The sequence below is a fragment of the Zonotrichia leucophrys genome, chromosome 4 (genome assembly GCF_028769735.1).
Source record: "Zonotrichia leucophrys gambelii isolate GWCS_2022_RI chromosome 4, RI_Zleu_2.0, whole genome shotgun sequence".
NCBI classification, from domain to species: domain Eukaryota; kingdom Metazoa; phylum Chordata; class Aves; order Passeriformes; family Passerellidae; genus Zonotrichia; species Zonotrichia leucophrys.
In genome coordinates, this window is record NC_088173.1 from 25,365,252 (window position 1) to 25,384,100 (window position 18,849).

The following is an 18,849-nucleotide window of genomic DNA, read 5'->3' on the forward strand; positions in this document are numbered from 1 at the left end:
TATGTTAATTTTAATCAAGAGACATTTAGTCTCATGACCTAATAGCCACCCTTCGATTGTTACATTTCAGACAGTATGAAAATATATCTCTACTGGTAACAGTGGTCTGTAATTACAATTCTTGATTTTACTGTCAGGTCATGCTTGTACTGTTGTCTCTGATAGCTTCAGGTCATGCACTGCTGTAACACAAGTCAATTAGGTCAAAAGAAGTAGGTCTTTATTCCTCTAAATGTTTTCAAACTGAAAATATGATAGTAATAGAAAAGAAGATTTCAGGCATCTACATATTTGCAGTTAATCCCTGAAGGTGAGTAAAGCTTGTAGAAGGAACTGGAATTTTTTTTTTCTTCTTTTGGTTAAGGATTGTTGATCAAGAAAACCTGAAACACAATCCTATAATTTGGTATAATTCTTTGTAGTTTCCTTGACCTTGGAGATGAGCAGGTGAAGGTAGCTAACAGCTGCAGCAATTTATTGAGAGATTTAGTAGGGTATCAATCACTTGACTTCAAGTCAGAAATATCAGTGTCTACTGTGAAAAATGGGAAGGGGGATAAAAAGAATTAGTTCATTTCTAGAAACAGATCCTAGATTTTACTGCATATTGTCTGCCTGGTGACTGTAATATGCTTAAGTTCTTTTACAGCTGGTTGCCTTCATTTGATTGCAGTAAATTGAGCTTTTTTTATTTAAAATGCATCAAGTCAACAATACAAATAGACAAAAGTCGTCTTTTGTTCCTTTATAAACAAGCACTTGTAGTGGCTGATCAAAGGGGCTACTGATCCCTTTAGTGAAGCTCTGGTAAATCAAGCGATCGTTTTTATGAATGGTATTTTGTATCTGACTTTGGTTTTAATTGTTTGGGGTTTTTTTTAATGTAGCAGAATTCCATTAGTGAAAGCTCTTCTGCATTTCTGTTTCCTCTGCTACATAATGTTGATTTTAATCTCTGCGTTTAAGAGATACTACAGTAACAGTTAGACTATCTCTTAAGAGTGTGTTTTCCCAGATCATCTGTGAAACCTGAAAAGACACCCTTTAATGAGGATCTTAAGCGTTTAACAGAGCACGAAGGAAATCCTAAGGCACTGGCTTGAGAATGTGGTGGAACTGTCCCCTCTTTATAATTAAAATGAGGTGGTTTTGCAAATCAGTATGCTTTTGAGGCCTTAACAGGTTTTTCTAGTTTGTAACCATTACAGTCAGTCATTTAATAGTTTCACCAGATCATAGAATATCCTGAGCTGGAAATTACCCACAAGGGTCATTGAAATCTAACTTCTGGCCCTGGACAGAAGCATCCCCAAGAGTCACACCATGGGCCTGAGAGCATTGTCCAAAAGCTTCTTGAGCTCTGTCAGGCTTGGTGCTGTGGCCACTTCCCTGGGGAGCTGTTCCAGTGCCCAAACACCCTCTGGGTGAAGAGCCTTTTCCTAATATCGAACTAAACCTCCCCTAACCACAGCTTCAGGCCATTCCCTCAGGTCCTGTCACTGTCACCACAGAGAAGAGATCAGTGCCTGCCCCTGCTGTGCCCATCACCAGGAAGTTGTAACTGCACTGAGGTCTCCCCTCAGTTTTCTCCGCTCCAGGCTGAGCAGCCCCAGTACCTCAGCCACTCCTCACACAGCTTCCCCTCAAGCCCTTTGCCATCCTTGTTGCCCTCTGGACACTCTCCAACAGCTCAGTGTCTTTCTGATGTTGTGGCACCCAGAGCTGCCCCAGCACTGGAGGTGAGGCTGCCCCAGCTCAGAGCAGGGCAGGACAATCCCCTCCCTGGCCTGGCTGTGCCTGCTGCCCCCCAGGACAGGGCTGTGCCTCCTGGCTGCCAGGGCTCAGTGACTCACGTTCAATGCCATGGACCAGCACCCCCAGCTCCCTTCCTGCAGCGCTGCTCCAGCCTCTCGTTCCCCAGTCTGTATGTACATTCAGGATTGCCCATCTGAGGTATAGAGTCTGGCATTTGTCTTTGTTAAACTTTATATTGTTGATGAATGCCCTGTCTTAGTCAAAGGGGCAGCGTGGAGAGACTTCTGCTGCTTCCGTACTGAGAAATCCCAGAATGGAGGGAAGGTCATGCAGGTCACGTAATCAGGCATGGTGCTCATAGTGGGAAGATGCTGATGCTAGGTCAGGCCCATGATGTTTTTTTACAGCCAAGATGGGAAAATCTCCTGGGAACGAGAGATTGAGCCTGCTTACTTTCAGCCCACTCTGAGGCTGCTTGTCTGTCATTTACTAACTTTATTTCCAAATGGTTGTGCTGTGGGAAACACTACCAAAAGAAACAGTCTAAAATCTGGACTGCTTCATATCCAGGAGGACTGAATTCATTCACACAAACATCCTGAAGTACAGTTTTTCATCACTGTTGTTTAAAACCCTTGTGTTGTCTACTAGCAATGTGTGAACAGCCTTGTCAGTGCTTCTGTTTTACACAGGAAAATTTCAGGCTTTTGCCCATCCAGCCAGTGTAACAGACTGTAATACACATCTGAAGTTTGAGACTTTGAACCTTGCTGGCACTCCATCTGAATGGGAAGGGTTGTGTGTGGAAGAAAGAATGAATGTTGGGGGATGTTTTACAGTGATATTCTTATTCATTACCTTCAACTTTTGCAATTTTTAAGGCTAGAGACTATCAAGTTACTCTTGCTCTAAGCATGCTTTTAGGCTGTGAAAATAGAAATGTCCTGCTTTTGTACCCTCCCAGTAGGTCAGAAGTCAGGGTAGTTCTGAAAAGTATCTAGTCTCCTTTCCAAATCCTTGGGGTGCAGTTTCACAATTGCCCTGAGCTGAGCTAAGCCTGTGTTGCTCCAAGAAGGAAAGGTCTTGTTCTCTCCTTTGGGCTGCTGTCAGTGCTCATGTGGTTAGTTGGATCACAAGGCTGGTCTCCAGGGAAAAAAATAGCTGTGTCTCCACTTCACAGATGAAGCAGGCTCAGCACAGGGGTGCAGAGTGATTTCTTGCAAGTTCCACAATCAGTCAATGGCAGAACTGGAAACAGGGGCTCTGAGTTATGACTTTTCTTGTTATCTTAAAAGTAGGCTCATGTGACTCCTTTATTTTCAGTCTAAGAGATAAATTTTGGACTTACTTACTCAGTGCAATCCCACAGGTTAAATATAGATTTAAACTGGTGCAGTGTGAGATTGGAATCTGCTTATGTGTCTTTCTTTTGTTTATCACGTTTCTCATCAGCACGGGCTTTCACCTTGGAGCTGTTGCTTCTGGGAGTAGAATAAGCTGGAGCGATTTTTGTGCAGCTTGTTTCTTTGGTAGCTTCTTTGCCACAATAAATCACCATGCTTAATTTTTAATTTGCAATGTTAATTTTTACTCTGCTTAGTTTATACTTCTCTGTAAATGAGGAAAAAAAGAATCACAGGTAGAGCTAAGGAATAAATGGCAGATGGGTTCAGCATAGTTTTTGGCAGTTAGGGATCACAAGAGTATCTAGAGCCTATTCCTGGGGGTGTTTGTTTTAATGTTGGTCATTTGTCACTGTTGTGTTGGGGATTTTTGCCTATTCATCTCACAGATAGCAGTAAAGAGTTATTGTGAAGGGTGTATCCTAGCCAGCCTCCTAGATCCCTTATTCCTAAACAGAGAAGAGGGATTTGTTTTAATAAAAAGAGTGCTCTGTTCCTGGTTTCTGCAAAGGGAATTCTGAAGGACTGTTTGCTCTGGTGGCCTGAACAACTCTTTCCGTTGTCTGGGCTGCTCTCCAGTGCTTATTCTAATTCATAATGGAAAATAACGCTGCAAATGAGATGGTTGTTGAAAGAATAAAGAGAAAAAGGCTCACCCTCTGTCTTCGCTGAAAGAATTTCACTGCTTCTTTGGGCATCTTGTGTACATGAGCAAGTTTCACCATCCCATCATCTTTCAGAACAGACTTCTATAGAAAGTACTGAGGATCATCCAGACACATGGCCACACTCCTTGTGCATTAGGAGAGTTATCTGGGGCATGAACAACCATGATAGACATTAGTTCTAAGAAAGGTGGCTTCAGGAAGGACACAACTGCCCATTTTTTAAGCCAAGTTAATCAGTCATGGTTATAATTTTCCTTCTTTATAATTTTGTTTCTCCCCAAGACATTTCAGTGATGAACAGCAGATGAAGTTTGTGGTAGCTGGGAAGGAAGGCTGGGAGAGAATTTTTTCCCAAAGGTATTTATAATGTTCTTAAAGGTATTTATAATGTTCTTAAAGGAAACAGAAAAGGAGGAGGAGCTGCTAAGAGAAGCCTATAGGATATGTGTCAGGGCTGAGGAGGCAGACTCAGCAGGTTGTAAACTTGCAATGCAGAAGTAGTAATCGTGAGGTTGTCTCTGAAAGAATTTCATGTTGATATTTTAAGAGTGTTGGAGCTTTTGTTTATTTCCCTAAGGATTTATGTAGGTTTCTGTCTAGGCTCAGTATCTACATTTTCTTTTGCCTCTGGAATTTGAGTGGGAGAGCTCTGTTTGCAGTTATATTGTATTCATTTCTATGGCCTCTTACTCTGATGTGCACAAAAGAGAAGAGATTGTTATTTCATTCTTTTTTATTTTGTTCTCTTAATGTACCACTCACCTACTTTGTAATTTCATTGTAAGTTATTTCTTTGGTGTCTTTGTTCTTTATTCTAGTGTAGGGAATCAGTTACCTCAAGTACCAGCGTCTGATTTGGCAGGTTGAACATTGAAATGATTGATCAAGTACTCTTTTAAAGCCTGTAACAGTTGCATTCTTACTACATCATGGGGGTAAAGTATTCCTAGTGAGGCCTGTCACATTGATAATTTCTTCCTCTTAAATGTATTTTAGTATAATGTACGGTATAATGTGCAGTTTGCACAGTTGTACTTTTGACTCTGATTCTGTCCTTTGTGAGAGATTGCATTTCTGATTTTTCTAAAAAATTTCTCTGTTCAAAAATGGTATTTTGCTCAGTGCAAGCATCACCCTTTGAATTTAAGCCATGTTTGCATACTGCATTTGTCCTAGTTTTGGCCATCTGTGACAAATCACAGGCTCGACTGAGCTAGTATTAGTCTCTAGTATAGACAAGGATGAGCTGCTTTTTCATCTGTTCCAGCTGCTTCAGCTTCAAGAGAACTAAGATCCAGTGATACAAAACGTCATGTTGCTTGTTCCCTTGGAGGCTTACAACTAAGGCAGGTCACCAGCAGGTGTCATACCCCAGGAGGGTCCCCTAGTACTGAGGACTAAAGTTAGATCATGCAACCCTGAATATGGAAAGTATTTGTAGAAGTATGGTCTTTATAAGTATGCATAGCTGCATCCTAATCTTGGGAGCATTGTTGTTACAAGAGGCTTGTCATCTGACTACGGTGGACACTGCCATCTCCTTGAGGCAAAGGTTGACTTCTAATTAAAGAGGAGGTCCAAATCTAATCAGGGTGTTCCAACCACAAGCAGTAATTACTGTGTTAAATCTCTCTTTTGATCTATAGCATTATAATTTGGTTGAAGCAAAAGAAGTACCTCAGTGATATCACGTTTTTATTAGGCAATACTTTTGCTTGGAATAGATGCTTAGTAAAAAGAAACAGCTTTGGTTTTACTATTATAATTTAGCTTTGGTTTTACTATTATAATTCTTCTCTTTCGTGTCATTGGACTTCTGCCTCTCCATCCCCTCACACACCAGTATCCAGGATCTAGTATTAGAATCTGTAAGAAGGTTATAGAAGTGAGAGGACTAGAGGAAATAGCCTTAAGCTGAGACATGGGAGATTGAGATTACATAATATTTTTTAAAAAAATCACTGTTATGGTAGTCAGGAATTGGAGTAGGTTGCTCAGGGAGGTAGTGGAGTCACCATCCCTGGAGGTGGTCAAGAGACATCTGGATCTGGTGCTGGATGATACAATTTAATAGTTTAGTGGTTCAGGGGTTACAGTGGTAGTGCCTGGTTGACAGTTGAACTTGATGATCCTAAAAGTCCCTTCCAACCTTGATGATTTTATGATTCCATGAATACAGTATAGTTCAAACAATCCTGATATCATTTTGTGATTGGACCAGGTCAGGAAGTTTCACAGTTTCTTTGGACAACTGTTTTTAAAACCACTGTATTGTTTTATTGCCTTTTTTCCATGGTCCCCTCTATAATAATAGGTCGATGAATAGCTAAAAGCATGTAGTGCTCCTGACAGGTGAAGGTAGGAAGAAAGAGAAGAATATGATGGAACAAGTACATTAATGACAGCTGCAGGAGAGGCTTTCTCACTGCACCTTACTGGTGTATAGCACAAAAGATTATTTGCTTTACTAGTCAATCTATCTTCTTCCCTCTAAGGTTGTTGACAAGGAAATGAGTTCTGTTAAATGAACTTTTTACAGTGTGAACTGACTAGAAATGTTTTCTGTTACACCATTTATTTTTTTTCACCAAAGACGGATCTGAAATGACAACACAGTTCTGTGATGCAACTTGAAGCCAATTCTTCTTGTTCTTTTCCTTGTTATTTGGCAGAAGAGACAGACCCTCACCTTGATATAACCTATTTTCATGTGGTTTTAGGGAGCATTAAGGTTTTGCATGAGCCTTTTTTCTCCAGGATAAATACCCCCAACTCCCTCAGCTGCTTGTCACAAGATTTGTGCTCCAGTGCTCCAAGATTTGCTCACCAGTTTTGTTGCCCTTCTTTGGACACTCTCAGCACCTCAGTGTCCATCTTGTAGTGAGGAGCCCAAAACTAAATACAGAATTCAAAGTATGGCCTCACTAGGGCCAAGTACATAGCAGCAATCACTGTGTTGATCCTGCTAGCCACACTGTTTCTGAGACAGGCCTAGAGGACCACCTGGATGTATGCTGACTCATGAACAAACACTATCAACCAGCATCCCCAGGTCCTTTTCCACAGGCAGTTTTCCAGCCATTCTTCCCTCAGCCTGTAGCAATGCCTGGGGTTGTTGTGACCCAGGTGAAGGACCGTGCTCAGGGAGGGTAATGCTAGAGCACATGGCAGCGATTGTGTCCAGATGGTTCTTGAGAATCTCCAGTGAGAGGGAATCCAGAACCTCTCTGGGCAATTTGGCACAGTCACCTGCACAGTAAAAAAGTCCTTTCCTGTGTTTGGTGGAACTTCCTGTGCATCAGTTTCTGTCCCTTCCCTCTTGTCCTGTTGCTTGGCACCACTGAGCAGAGCCTGGCTCCATCCTTTTGTCACCCTCCCTGCACATACTGAGACATTGATGAGGTTCCCTCTCAGTTTTCTCAAGGCTGAAGAGGCTCAACTCTCTCAGCCTGTTATTTTAAGTGAGATGCTCCAGGCTTATCATCATCTTTGTTGCCCTCCTCTGGACCTGCTCCAGGAGCTCCATGTCTCTCCTGCAGTGAGGAGCCCAGAACTGGACACAGCACTCCAGATGTGCCTCACCAGAGCTGAGCAGAGGGACAGGATCGCCCCCCTTGCTCTGCTGATACTGCTGAGAGAAGTGGTACTTTGTATTTATTAGCCGACAGTAGGTTTTCATTAGGGTTTTTTTGAATTCATTCACACTTTCAGCACCTACAGTGTGTTGTGGCAAGCAGTGCCAAAGCTTAACCTCACATTGCATGTTGAAAAGTCGCTTTGGCTCTTTTGAGCTTGGTGTCTGCTAGTTTTTTATAATACCTTCTATGTTCTGTACAGCAAGAGACTGAGCTGTCATTCCCTATAGCTTTGCTGCTTCTTGAGAAAGTTAAAATGGTGTTGTTCTGCTTTTAAATAGATTATGTCAATCAATTAGGTAGTCTTAAGGAAAAGGTCACTATTACTTTTGGAGGCCCAAAGGCATTTTAGCAATAGGCAAGAAGGCTGACTGATATAAGAAAAAGGACAGGAATGATTTACTGCCTTTGGAATTAAGGACATCACTGAGAGTGGAGATTGGAGAAATTACCTGCTTATGTTACCTGAATTCAGGGCCTTTAAGTTGAAATGGAGATTGAAAAAAAGCAATACTTATTTTCTACACCTGTCCCTGTAAAAACTATGGATCAAGGGTTAGAGGTCAGAGATGAAGAGGTAGTTATAAAAGAAGGGTAACCCCGCTGGTCCCTGGTTTTTCTGGGGTTTTTTTATTTGCTGGGGTAAGCTGATACTTGTGGCTCTTTTTAATTTCCTCTGCCTAATTCACCTGGTGACATGTGGCACATTGATTGAAGTGCATGGAGGAGCACGTGATAGAGCTATGTGTTTGGGGGATACTTACAGGTGAGGGCAGGGCATTGATATCTGTGGCTGTGAAATGTTTTGGGGAGGTATTTCTTACGGCTGTTGTGCTGACAAGGTCCGGTTCAATCTGTTCTACAAGGTGTTTGTTTTTGAAGCTAAATTTAGTTGGGTGGCAAAAAATGATAGTGATTATTTCTTCCAAGTTGTAATCATCCATTAGAGACTGCAGTATTTACTGTCCTGCCATATAATTTGAGGTCCCTGATGTTGTAAGACAGCCAGGATATATGATTGAGGGTGGAGGGAGTTCCTTTTGTCTTGTAGTATGTTTGCATGGTGACTTGCTCAAAGATGAGATCTCTGGAGAAATGTCCCCGGAGGTTAAAAGCCTTCTCTCGGTTGTTGAGGTAGGTATTTTGTTCTTACAGCAAATTCAGTGCTGTTCCCACCTATCAGGATTTTGCAGTGGGATAAATGCAGGTTTTGTAGGCATCAGAATGACTTTAAAAATTTCTTTGGCTCTGTGGATCGATGCTTCTCTATCACTCTTGGAAAATAATTTGAGTATGTATAAACTTGAATGCTTTTCTCCAGCCTGGGCTAGTGAAGGTGTTAACTTTACCTACACACTATACCTTACCAACCTCCTTGTAGAATCAAAATTAAAAGACTTGAAAAATAATCTTTGATGCGTATGTTTTTGTAGTTGACCTTAACTCAGAGTTGCTGGATCATTGTGAATGTATAAAAAGGACTGAACTTTAAGGTCATGTTTAAACTCAGAGCTAAACATTGCATTCCTACAGATATGTGAATGTATGGTTTGTTGTTGTGTAGTGCAAATTTCTGGTGAATCATTTTCTGTGTTTTGCAACCAAAAGCTTTATGAATATCTGTGTCATAGAAGAAAAGGAAGCATTTCAAGGAGGGCAGGGGCAAAGTGTTCATGAAAATATACCATTTCTCTGACTGAGCTGCATGCAGGGTACCTTCTCAAAAGACAGGTCCAATGAAGGGTGTGGTTTTGAGATTTTATTTGACAATTGCTGTGCACTGTGCATTCTGTAAGGGCCACAGTTACAAGTTCATGGATCTCACATACTGTAGGGTGTAACTGGGTGAGTCAGCAGTACATTGCTACAAGATGTGATCATGCATGAAAATTGTTTTACTTTTGTGAGATTTTAATGTAAGAGGGTTGAAAATTAGTGTTTCTGCTGCTTGTTAAATTATTTGCTTATAAGTACAAATGGCCTATTTGAAACTAGTATGTTTCTTTATATGGATGACCTTGTAGTATTCTTAAACACATCTTTTGGCTGTTGGTTCACATTTATGTTGTACAAGGGGTTTTGGTTTCTTTGTTCCTCATTTTTAAACACTCAGTTAGAGCCTTACTTTGTTTGGTACATATGTTTTAATATTTCTGTCATGTAGGCTGTCCTTCACAACAAATGCCTTTACTGCCAACACACATCTATAATTAAAACAATGAGGAAATTCCCTTTGTTTCCTCACTCAGCTAAAGGTTAAACTCCAGCAAATTTCATGCTGCTTGTTTGACTCGACTGGCCTGTAAGGAAGTTGATTTAGGCTGAAGGAGCGCAGAAATCAATCCTATGGCATGAGACTTATCAAGGAACTTGGCATTGGCAGTTGTTGTACTTTGAAATTCTCAAAGGTGTTTAACTGATTTTTTGGCACTGAGGTCACACCAGTGCTGATTGCTTCTCACAATCCCAGTTCTGTGGGTTAGGTTGAACTTCACATTTTAGATCCCAAACATCTGTCTTTTGTATTGCAGTGCTGGAATCATGATGCTAATGTTTGACTAGGCAAGATCCAGACACTATTTCAATGCTGAGTGTAGAACCTATTAGGTAGTGTTTCTGGGAAGTGAGACTCAATGATTCACCTGTCGGAGGCCTCAGTTGCCTCAGGATTCCCCAGGAACTCCTTCCTTATTACTCTAGTTTCTTCTCAAAGGATGCACAGCAATTGAAGCAAGCGGGTGTGTCTTTTACAGATTTTTGCACGGGAAACAAACATATGTAGGCAAAATCAACCTGTACCTTGTTGCCTTGGTCTCATTACTGCTGTGATGTCTTTGAAGTCTGTATACTTGCAGGCACCTGAGCTTTCTCCACTGGATTCCTCACCTGCAGTATATGCATCATCTGAGTCTTGCTGAGTTCTTGTCCTTGCAGTCAACATCTTTTGTTCTTGCTTGTTCTTCTCTGGAGCAATGTTCTTTTGTGTTTCTATTCTGAAGCTTCTCTGTTTTCAAAAGTCCAGCTGAAATATACACATCTTTTAATTTCTTTGGGTGATTTCCCCACCCATTCCCTATTGTTTTCGCTTTGCTGATCGGCAGATAAGTGATTTAGTAGGGATTTAAGATACTCACTGCTATAAAAATAGTGTTACCTATTTTGTTACAGTCATTATTAATGTTTCTAGTCAGATGAGAACATTGACATACCACTTTTTCCCTTTACAGTACTTTAAAGATAATCTTACCACTATACTCATATGTTCTATGAAATATAGAAACTATTTGAAGAAAATCTAATATTCATGCTTTATAACAGTTAAAGCCCTGTAAAGACATCTTGAATCCTGAGGATCCAGATTTACTGGTTTTCTTTATGCCTTTGTCCTGCTCATCCTTCATGATTAAACCAGGTTTTATTCATGTGTGATGTCAATTACAAAGGTTCTGGAGCTCATTTAGCCACCAGGTTATATTTGATGTACAGAGATGTATGAAGCAAGCAGAATGTCCCATCAGTGGCTAGAGAAGGCTTTGATTTACTGACTGAAATGCAACTGCAAATAGTTGAATCAAAAAGCCATTCTTCAGAAATAGGCTTTGTTTTGTACTCTTGAACTGTAAAAGTAGGGCACTGTCATCTTTCCCCATGTGCAAATGTAGAAGCTTTGTAGACTTTAATGGTACAATATTTCCATCAGCAGAAGCTGCACTTTACATCTGAATTGTTCGGTTTGAAAGCGCTGGTTCTTCCCTTCTGTTTTTTAACCTGTTACTTTCCTGAATATCCTGTTCCTATCACTATAACAATTCAGTGATACTTTAATTTACATTTACAGTGCTACATTGCTATTATGCTATTATTAAAATTATAGGTGTTTTCTACTCCTAGAATTATTTACTACCAAGATTAAATTGCCATTAATCATAAATACTATTTACTGATTTTAATCAAAACATACTAGCTGGCTTATCATAACAGCGAGTGTGATATGTTGATAGATGGCATAGTGGGGGGCCTCTTTAGCTGTTACAGGAGGGCCAAAGTCTTCTTGTAGCGTGCATTTTATTGGGAGCTGAAATCAGTCAATATGCAATGAAGACTGAGAATTACTTGAATCATGCTCTGGGCATTTATTTGCCTTTCTGGAATGGCTGTGTTTATACAGTTATCTTGGGGTTAGGGGCAGTTCAGCTCAGGTTGTTGACTGAAAGAAAATGCTGTAGGAAATCTGTCTAGAATGTCTGTAGCTCACAATCAGGAAAGAGTTCAGGGTGCACACAAACCAAATTACTCAGATTCACAAAAAATTTGGGAGGTGTTTCAGCTTCAGGGTCTAAGCTGGACATTATTAAATGTGGAAGCTGTTGTAACCTCGTGACTTGTAGGCTGCTGTGAGAATTGAACTGTGAAATGTTATCATCTGCTGCCATGATTTGCTTTGACTTCCTGCCTGTGTTCTGCCTTAAAATTGAAGGTTTCATTGCTAAAATATGATCCCAAAGTATGACAGTGACAAGCACATGAATGTGTAATAAGTAGTTGAAGAAACAGCTAGAGAGCAATTCCTGAAAGGATTTCCCTATGCTGATCAATGTGAGCTGTTTTAATTAGCTGAGCAGCTGGATTTTAGCTGCTGCTTAACTACATCCTCACTTGTCCAGACAGTGGGAAGTCGCAGTTGTGGCATTCATTAAATGATGCAGAAGCAGACATCCTCAGCATGTTGATGAGGATTGAATTGTTGCTGGACTTAATTACTGGTTCAGGATTTCTTGCTTTTGAGGCTGAACCCAAGAGAAAAGTGAAGTTGTGTGGGGGTAAGTCTTAATTTCTAGATGACCTATCTGTACTATTGAGCATGTGATTTCTTAGGTGACTAGATCTTTTCTAGCCTCCTGTACCTGCAGGGCCAGGACAATACCCCATGATCTAGCAGAGAACATGCAAGTGTTCATTTTACAGAAAGGCTGTGGGGACAGGCTGCTGCCAACTGTGTTTGTTCTGGTGCTCGTCTGATCTCCTAGTGAGCCAATATGGATGATCAGCACTAACAGGAAAAAAAAAATACAGAGTCAGCTGATAATGAAGGATGAGAAGAGCAGCTGACATGAGGTATAGCCAACATTTGGTGATTTACTGTCAGATTAGTGGCAGAGTCATGGACTTAAGGTTTGTTTTGTCAGTGGAGCCTGAGCTGCTTACCCCAAGGACTGCTGCTGGCCTCCCTGTCCACTCCCATCGCTTCTCCGGTGCTACCCTGATGCTCCTGTGGCTCTGCAGCCAGCTGGAGCAGTTGGCCTGTCTGGCTGAAAATTAATCAGGATATTTGGGATGGGATTCTTTGTTGTTAACAAAACCATGTGGCTGATCCAGCAGACTTGTGGCCATGCCAGCAGCAACACAAGAGAGTTGGTGGAAATGGTGAGCATGGGGAAGGCAGGAGTACTGGCTGTGCACTGTCTGCTTCTCTGACACTGATGGGGAAGGTGCGCCTGGACTCCATGTGCCATGTCAGCTAATTTACACTGTCAGCTAGTGGACTGGGGCTCCTCAGCAATGGAGGCATGGAAGCAGCTGACCACTGTGGGTGCATTTCAGTAAATTGACTTCCACTGGATTAATACACTTCTGTCTACTGCACCCACATCATAAATTTGGGATAGCTGTGAGTCTTCTGTTCTAGCTTTAAGAGCTTTTTGGTAGAACTAGTAAGTCTGCCTTTGGCCTGCAGGTGGTGGTAAATATGATCTTTTGCACAACCCCTAATTTAGCTATTAAGTTACTACGATCTTTATGTAATTCAGTCTGCAGTGAAATAATTTAGGTGATATTTAAAATCTTTTGTGCTTGGAGTAATGTCTTCTAATAAGTTTTTAGGATGTTGTACTGTAGTACTCTGGCTGTTATAAAGATGGCATGATTTCTAAAGTAACTGAGAGGAATATATGATGCTTTTTATTAAACTAGTGTTTTGCCTTACAGTAATTTCAGCATGAGCTATTTTAAAATTCTTGGCTCACATTCCAAGAAGTCACAAGACATTAAAAATGCGACATTTTAATTATTTTTACTCTGTGTGTGAGTATAAAGCAGGGTCAATAACCATCACAATTAGACATACATTTAACTGTTACGCAGGTATGTGAACTTAAGGACTGATACTTTATGAAAAGCTTCATATAACTTGACATAAAGGATAAATTTTGAGATGTTGGAATAAATGCTTGAGAATATTAATTTTTTAGAACAAGGGATCATTTTTCATTATTTTTGTTGGCTTTTTTCCCCCTTTAGGCTTTTATGTATGTCTAGAATGATGTATGAAAAAAGTGCAGTCAGTTTTCCTGTAGAATATTCATTGTTATGTCAGTTTAGATAAATAAAATAAAGGTCCTGGTTCTGATAAAGGGAGCAGGCAATGTGAAGGGCTGCTCAATTCCTGCTGAGAATCACATGCAAGCCAATAGGAGGGTGTGGAAGTAGATGACAAAGAGATGCTGGGGCAGGCTAGTAGCTTGGGATGTCTTTTGTATCCCAAGCAGTATCACAACCTGTAGAGCAGAAGGCTGTGGATAGCCAGGGGAGACCCTCCCTGGGTGGCTGTGGGTAGGCTCACAGGCAGGAAGGGGACAGTCAGAAGCCAGTCCCGTCTGTGATCTCCAGAGGCAAGTGAAATCCATCAATCCTCTTTGTACTCAACAACCAAGCTGCCTCACTGTCAGCCAGCTTGTGGATGTGCCCATGAGGTGCCCTCCACTCGACTGGAGACTCTGGTACTCCTGAACCAGCTAAAGGACCAGGTGGGTGAAAAGATAGCCCAGAACCTCCAGGCCTCTTGGCTTAGGTAGCAGTCCTGCTCTGGGCAGACACAGCTCCCTGCCTGCTCCCTTGGAGATGGCTGTGTGGTATGAGCTTTATTCCACTCAAACAGCACCTCCCTTTCCCTGCTCTGTGGGACTGCTGAGGTGAGTGATGCTCACACAGTTGCTGTGTTGGGTCAGGAGTCACCCTGCAGGAGCAGCCTTCTGAGAAACCTGGTAGCTACACTGAAATTGTGTTTGAAGAGAGACAGTGCTCAGTCAAGGAAGTGTTGAAGCACAGCCCCAGATGAGGGAGAAACCATGGTTTATGCACAGTAATTGCACTTACTCCGCTGAACAGTTTACAGCTCTTTGGCCAGAGCAATTTTATTTTCCTAATGTACAGATGTGAAATATACTTTTGAAGCATTTTCCTCAAGTATTTATATTTAGAAAACCTGTCCCTGAAACCCAGAGTAGAGCCTGCCAGAAAGAGTGAGTAGGTGTTTAACAACTTGAAACACACTGCTCCAGGTTCTTTATCTTTCAGAAATGGTGACCCATAGGACCCTTTTCATATTGCTGCCAACTTGAAGTACCCAACTGCTTTCAGCATAGCAGGCACAGCAACTTACAGATCCCCTCTGAACTTACTGAGTGCGTTTTTCTGGGTGCAATGTGAGTTTTGAGGAGCTGGCAGGGGAAGCTCATCAAAGCTATTGCCTTCGCTGGAAATGAAACCATGTTTGTGATTTAAATTAACAGTTAGTAAGGTCTAAGATAAATGTGCAGATGTCAGAGGAGTTGCTCTGGTTGTTCAGTCCTTCCTGCTAGAAGATGGGGGGGTGGGTTGGATGGCTAGTTTGCATCTTTACTTATTCCGTATTAGATATGACTCTGGTGTTGTTGCTGATGTATATGAGATTCTTTAATACTTTGGAACTTCCTGCTCTCTGCATGGTTTTCTTCCAGCAATGTGAGTTTGAACTTTGCTTGTGTACGTTGCAGGGTGGCACAGGAACTGCTGTCTCCCATCCCCACAGCTAGTTATTGTCACACTGTCCCCTCAGGACTTCTCATGTAGTTGTGGGGGGAGTCACATTTTGGATTGATTACTATTTCCTTGCCATGTGCATTTATGAGAGGTTTTTTTCTGCCTTCTGGTTCATTGCTGTGCCTTATGAACAGGAGGAGGAGGTGGGAAAGAGGCAAGAGCCATGCAGTACAGTAATTGCTGCAGCTCCTACCTCATCAAATAGGAGAATTAAATTTGATTTGGTTATGTTAATTATTTGGATGGCTTGAGAGAAAACATGTCATTAACCATGGAGCAGAGGAGTCACTTCTCTCTTTGCAACACAGAATAAGAGACCAGGAATTGCTTCCTATGGAGCAGAGATGGGTAGGCTCAGCATAAGGTATGGGTAAAATCACCAGCTGCCCCAAGAGCAGCATCTTATTTAAATTACTGGGGTTTAGTATATAAGGAAGTTATGAAGTTTGCAGTTCCTTTACAGGGCTCCATGGGGAAAAAAATAATGTGTCTACTGTCATTTCCATGTTTTTAAAGGGCTTAAATAATTGTAAGCTAGATGTGAATCAAACTCTCCTGGGGGTAGAAAATGTAGTGCTTTGCCAAAAGGTTGTTGATGAGTGACCTGTTAATGGAAAGTGGAAAAGAAAAACTGTCTTCTAACAGCTTGTTTTGTCTGTGAGCTCATATATTTTCTTATAGAACCATGTTATACTGGGTTCTAAATTAGAGATAGTCGTATATTTGGGCTGCCTTGCTGCCCTTGGTATATCCATTCTTCAACTTCACTAGGTTGGTTTCATGAGAGATTTTACTTCTTTGTTCTTTGTATTTTGATTTAAAAAATGTTTTCTATGTATCCTTTTGGTCTTCATGCCATATAGAAAGCTTGAACTTGTGTCTATGTGACAACTCCTATGATTTCCAGCCAAAAGTACTTGCTTTCATATAAAAGTGTTTATCAGATTCTGAGGCAAATTGCAAGGGGTCAAAGGGCTTTTGCCAGTGCAAGAAAGAGCTTGTTCCTTGTTGTTCTCACTCATACATGAATGTGCATACTTCAAAGATTTCTTAATTTCTGCCTATGAAGCTTAGGTAAATCCTGAATTCTTAGTTTAGAAAGTTACTGCTGCTCCAGGAGATTTCGGATTTGTGTTACCAGACTTCAGTCTCCATTCTGTCTGATAATAAATATGATTAAAACCCTAAAGATTGTAGTTATTCAGAAAAATAAAAGCAAAATTAAAGCTTCAAAAATGAACATCCAAAAGAAAGAGACATGATATACAAGGAGCTAAGAAAAGAGTCCAGGGTACAGCTGTGAGGAACACACAACTAAAAGTGTTTCTTAAAGATAAGGCTGTATTTTGATGGGACACTTTAAAGGAAAACTAAAACCCTTTTCTGCTAAAAATGCACAGTGAAATATGACTGATAGAAATGTTTTCTAAAGCAGCTTTGCAAGCAGTGTGGATTGGGGCCAAGCCACATTTGAACTATTTCTGAAACCAGACAAATAGGCATTGTTTATCCTAGACTAGCCAGACTGTTTCAGAAAACAGTTCAGTCAGAGCAACATTCATTTCTAGTCTTAATTAGTTTCCAGAATGACTGTAGAGGGAGGACGTTTTTTATCCACATCCTTTTTGACTGTCTCTTTCTTCTCTCCTCCAAGTCCCCCACTCTTCATCGCCCTGGAGTAATTGCAGCCATCCTGTGCATGTGTGGCTAAACTGAGCCCTGACAGAGTTGGTGTGCTGCACAAGGGCAGACTCAAAATGCTAATGCACTCCCTGTACTAACATTCCTGCTGATGGAGTTTGGTGCTGGAATGTTTCTGGAAAAGGCTTGATTAGTATACCTTTGTTTTGTTGTTTAGATACTGTATTAATTTGAACCAGATACACTCTATTTATTTTCAGCCTTTAAAAAGTCCATTCAGCTTCTCACCAATAAATATTCTTTATCTCTTGTGCTTAAAAGAGAAAAAAGAGAAAAAACCCTTCTCTTCTGAACTGATTGGTTGGTTTGTTTGTGTTGTTTTAATTCCTCTGTAGCTTAACACAAAGTGGAAGAATTTTAATACCCTGTTCTTCAAATTGCAGCATTTCTGAAAGTGGTAATCCCAAATTAGATTTGATTTTTACCTGCAAAAATAGTAGGGACTGCTGTATCTCTTAAATAGAACATTCAGAGGAGAGGCATCAGAAACCTTAGTCTTACTAAGAAAACAGATGAGTTGGCAAAAGGAAACATTTTTCTGTCCCTGCATATCAACAAATATTTGGTCGTGTTGTTTTCCTAACCCCACCCACCAAGTTATTACTGAAAAATGTTACCTCAACTGGAAGGGAAGACAAGTAGTTAAGTAATTGTTAAAAATATTTAGCAAAGGGTTGTATGTTTTTACTTCACTGTGTAAGTTTTATTTATTTATGAGAATATAAGTCATTCAATACTTGCAATCTGTAAATATGCACGCCCACATGAGACAGAATGTGAACTTCAAGACAGAATTGAGAGACAAATGGATTTAATAATTGGCTTTCTATCTTTGCAGAGTTTTGAAGCCAAGCTGTAACCTGGTTTTCATTAAAAGGGGTTGGGTATGGTTGTATAGTCCAGGAGTTTTGAACAAGTTTCTCTAAGATAACAGCACAGGGGAAAAACAGGCTTGGCAAACCCTTTACAATATGTGGGGAATTTTTGCGTGATGTTACTTAATTGTTTTCTCTTTGAGACATTAACCATGTTTTAATAATTCTTTTTTCTTCAACAAGCCAAGGACCCTTGTCATCCATAAGAGCGGCAATCAAGAGATGTAAGTTTACTTTTCCTTTTTGAGAACTGTAATGTTGTAAGATTGCTACATCTTTATTTTTAGTAACTGTTTAACGTGGTATGCAAAAACAAAGTAGCTGTAAATAAGTAAGCAGTAAGCTGAGAAGCTGTAATTTCTTTCTCTCTTTCTTTATAGACCATCTCTTTGTTCCTTCTTTCCAGTTGCAAACATTTTCTTATTTATGCATTAATGCACCTGTGCACAGATGTGATCCTTCTCTGAAAAGCTTGGGTTAGATGTGCCGAATGTTTAGTTTGTTTGACAAAATAGAAGATTTTTAATAGAAGAGTTCTCTACAGAGCTGTAGAAATCTGCAACTGCTTATTCACTTTACTGGGGACAGAATTAGACTCCTGTACTAGGCTTGTTTTGGAAAATAAAAGATTGTTTATAAATCTTGAATGAAAGTCCAAACTCTTCTTCCCTGATTTCAGCATTTAAGTCCTTCTCCCCTTTCCCTACTCATGATGTTTCCAGGCAGAGAGTTTCTTTAGATGCATCTTTCGAAGTATTTTATGCTGTTACTTTCTTCCCCTTTTCAGTTTTATTTATTTTCAGTCCATGACTTTTTAATTTCATATTAATGAAACAACCCTCAGGATTCTGCTATGGGGAAAAATAAATTAGTGTATGTAGTGCTGATTTGTTTCTCCTGGACCTATTAGTCAGGGACTCATTAGTGTGGATTAGATTGGAGGTAGTGAAAGGGC

The 18,849-nt window shown here is 40.5% G+C and overlaps 1 protein-coding gene across 3 annotated transcripts in view; it reads left to right on the forward strand.

Annotated features, from left to right (window-relative positions):
• SH3D19 (SH3 domain containing 19) overlaps window positions 1–18,849 on the forward strand; it is an 81,999-nt gene that overhangs the window by 21,628 nt on the left and 41,522 nt on the right. For all 3 annotated transcript variants that reach the window (XM_064710869.1, XM_064710867.1, XM_064710868.1), the window contains exon 3: window positions 18,078–18,118. Coding sequence is in view for 2 of the 3 variants with exons in the window: in XM_064710867.1 (XP_064566937.1) it covers window positions 18,078–18,118 (41 nt within the window). In the remaining variant the exon portion in view is untranslated. The remainder of the gene's footprint in view (window positions 1–18,077; window positions 18,119–18,849) is intronic.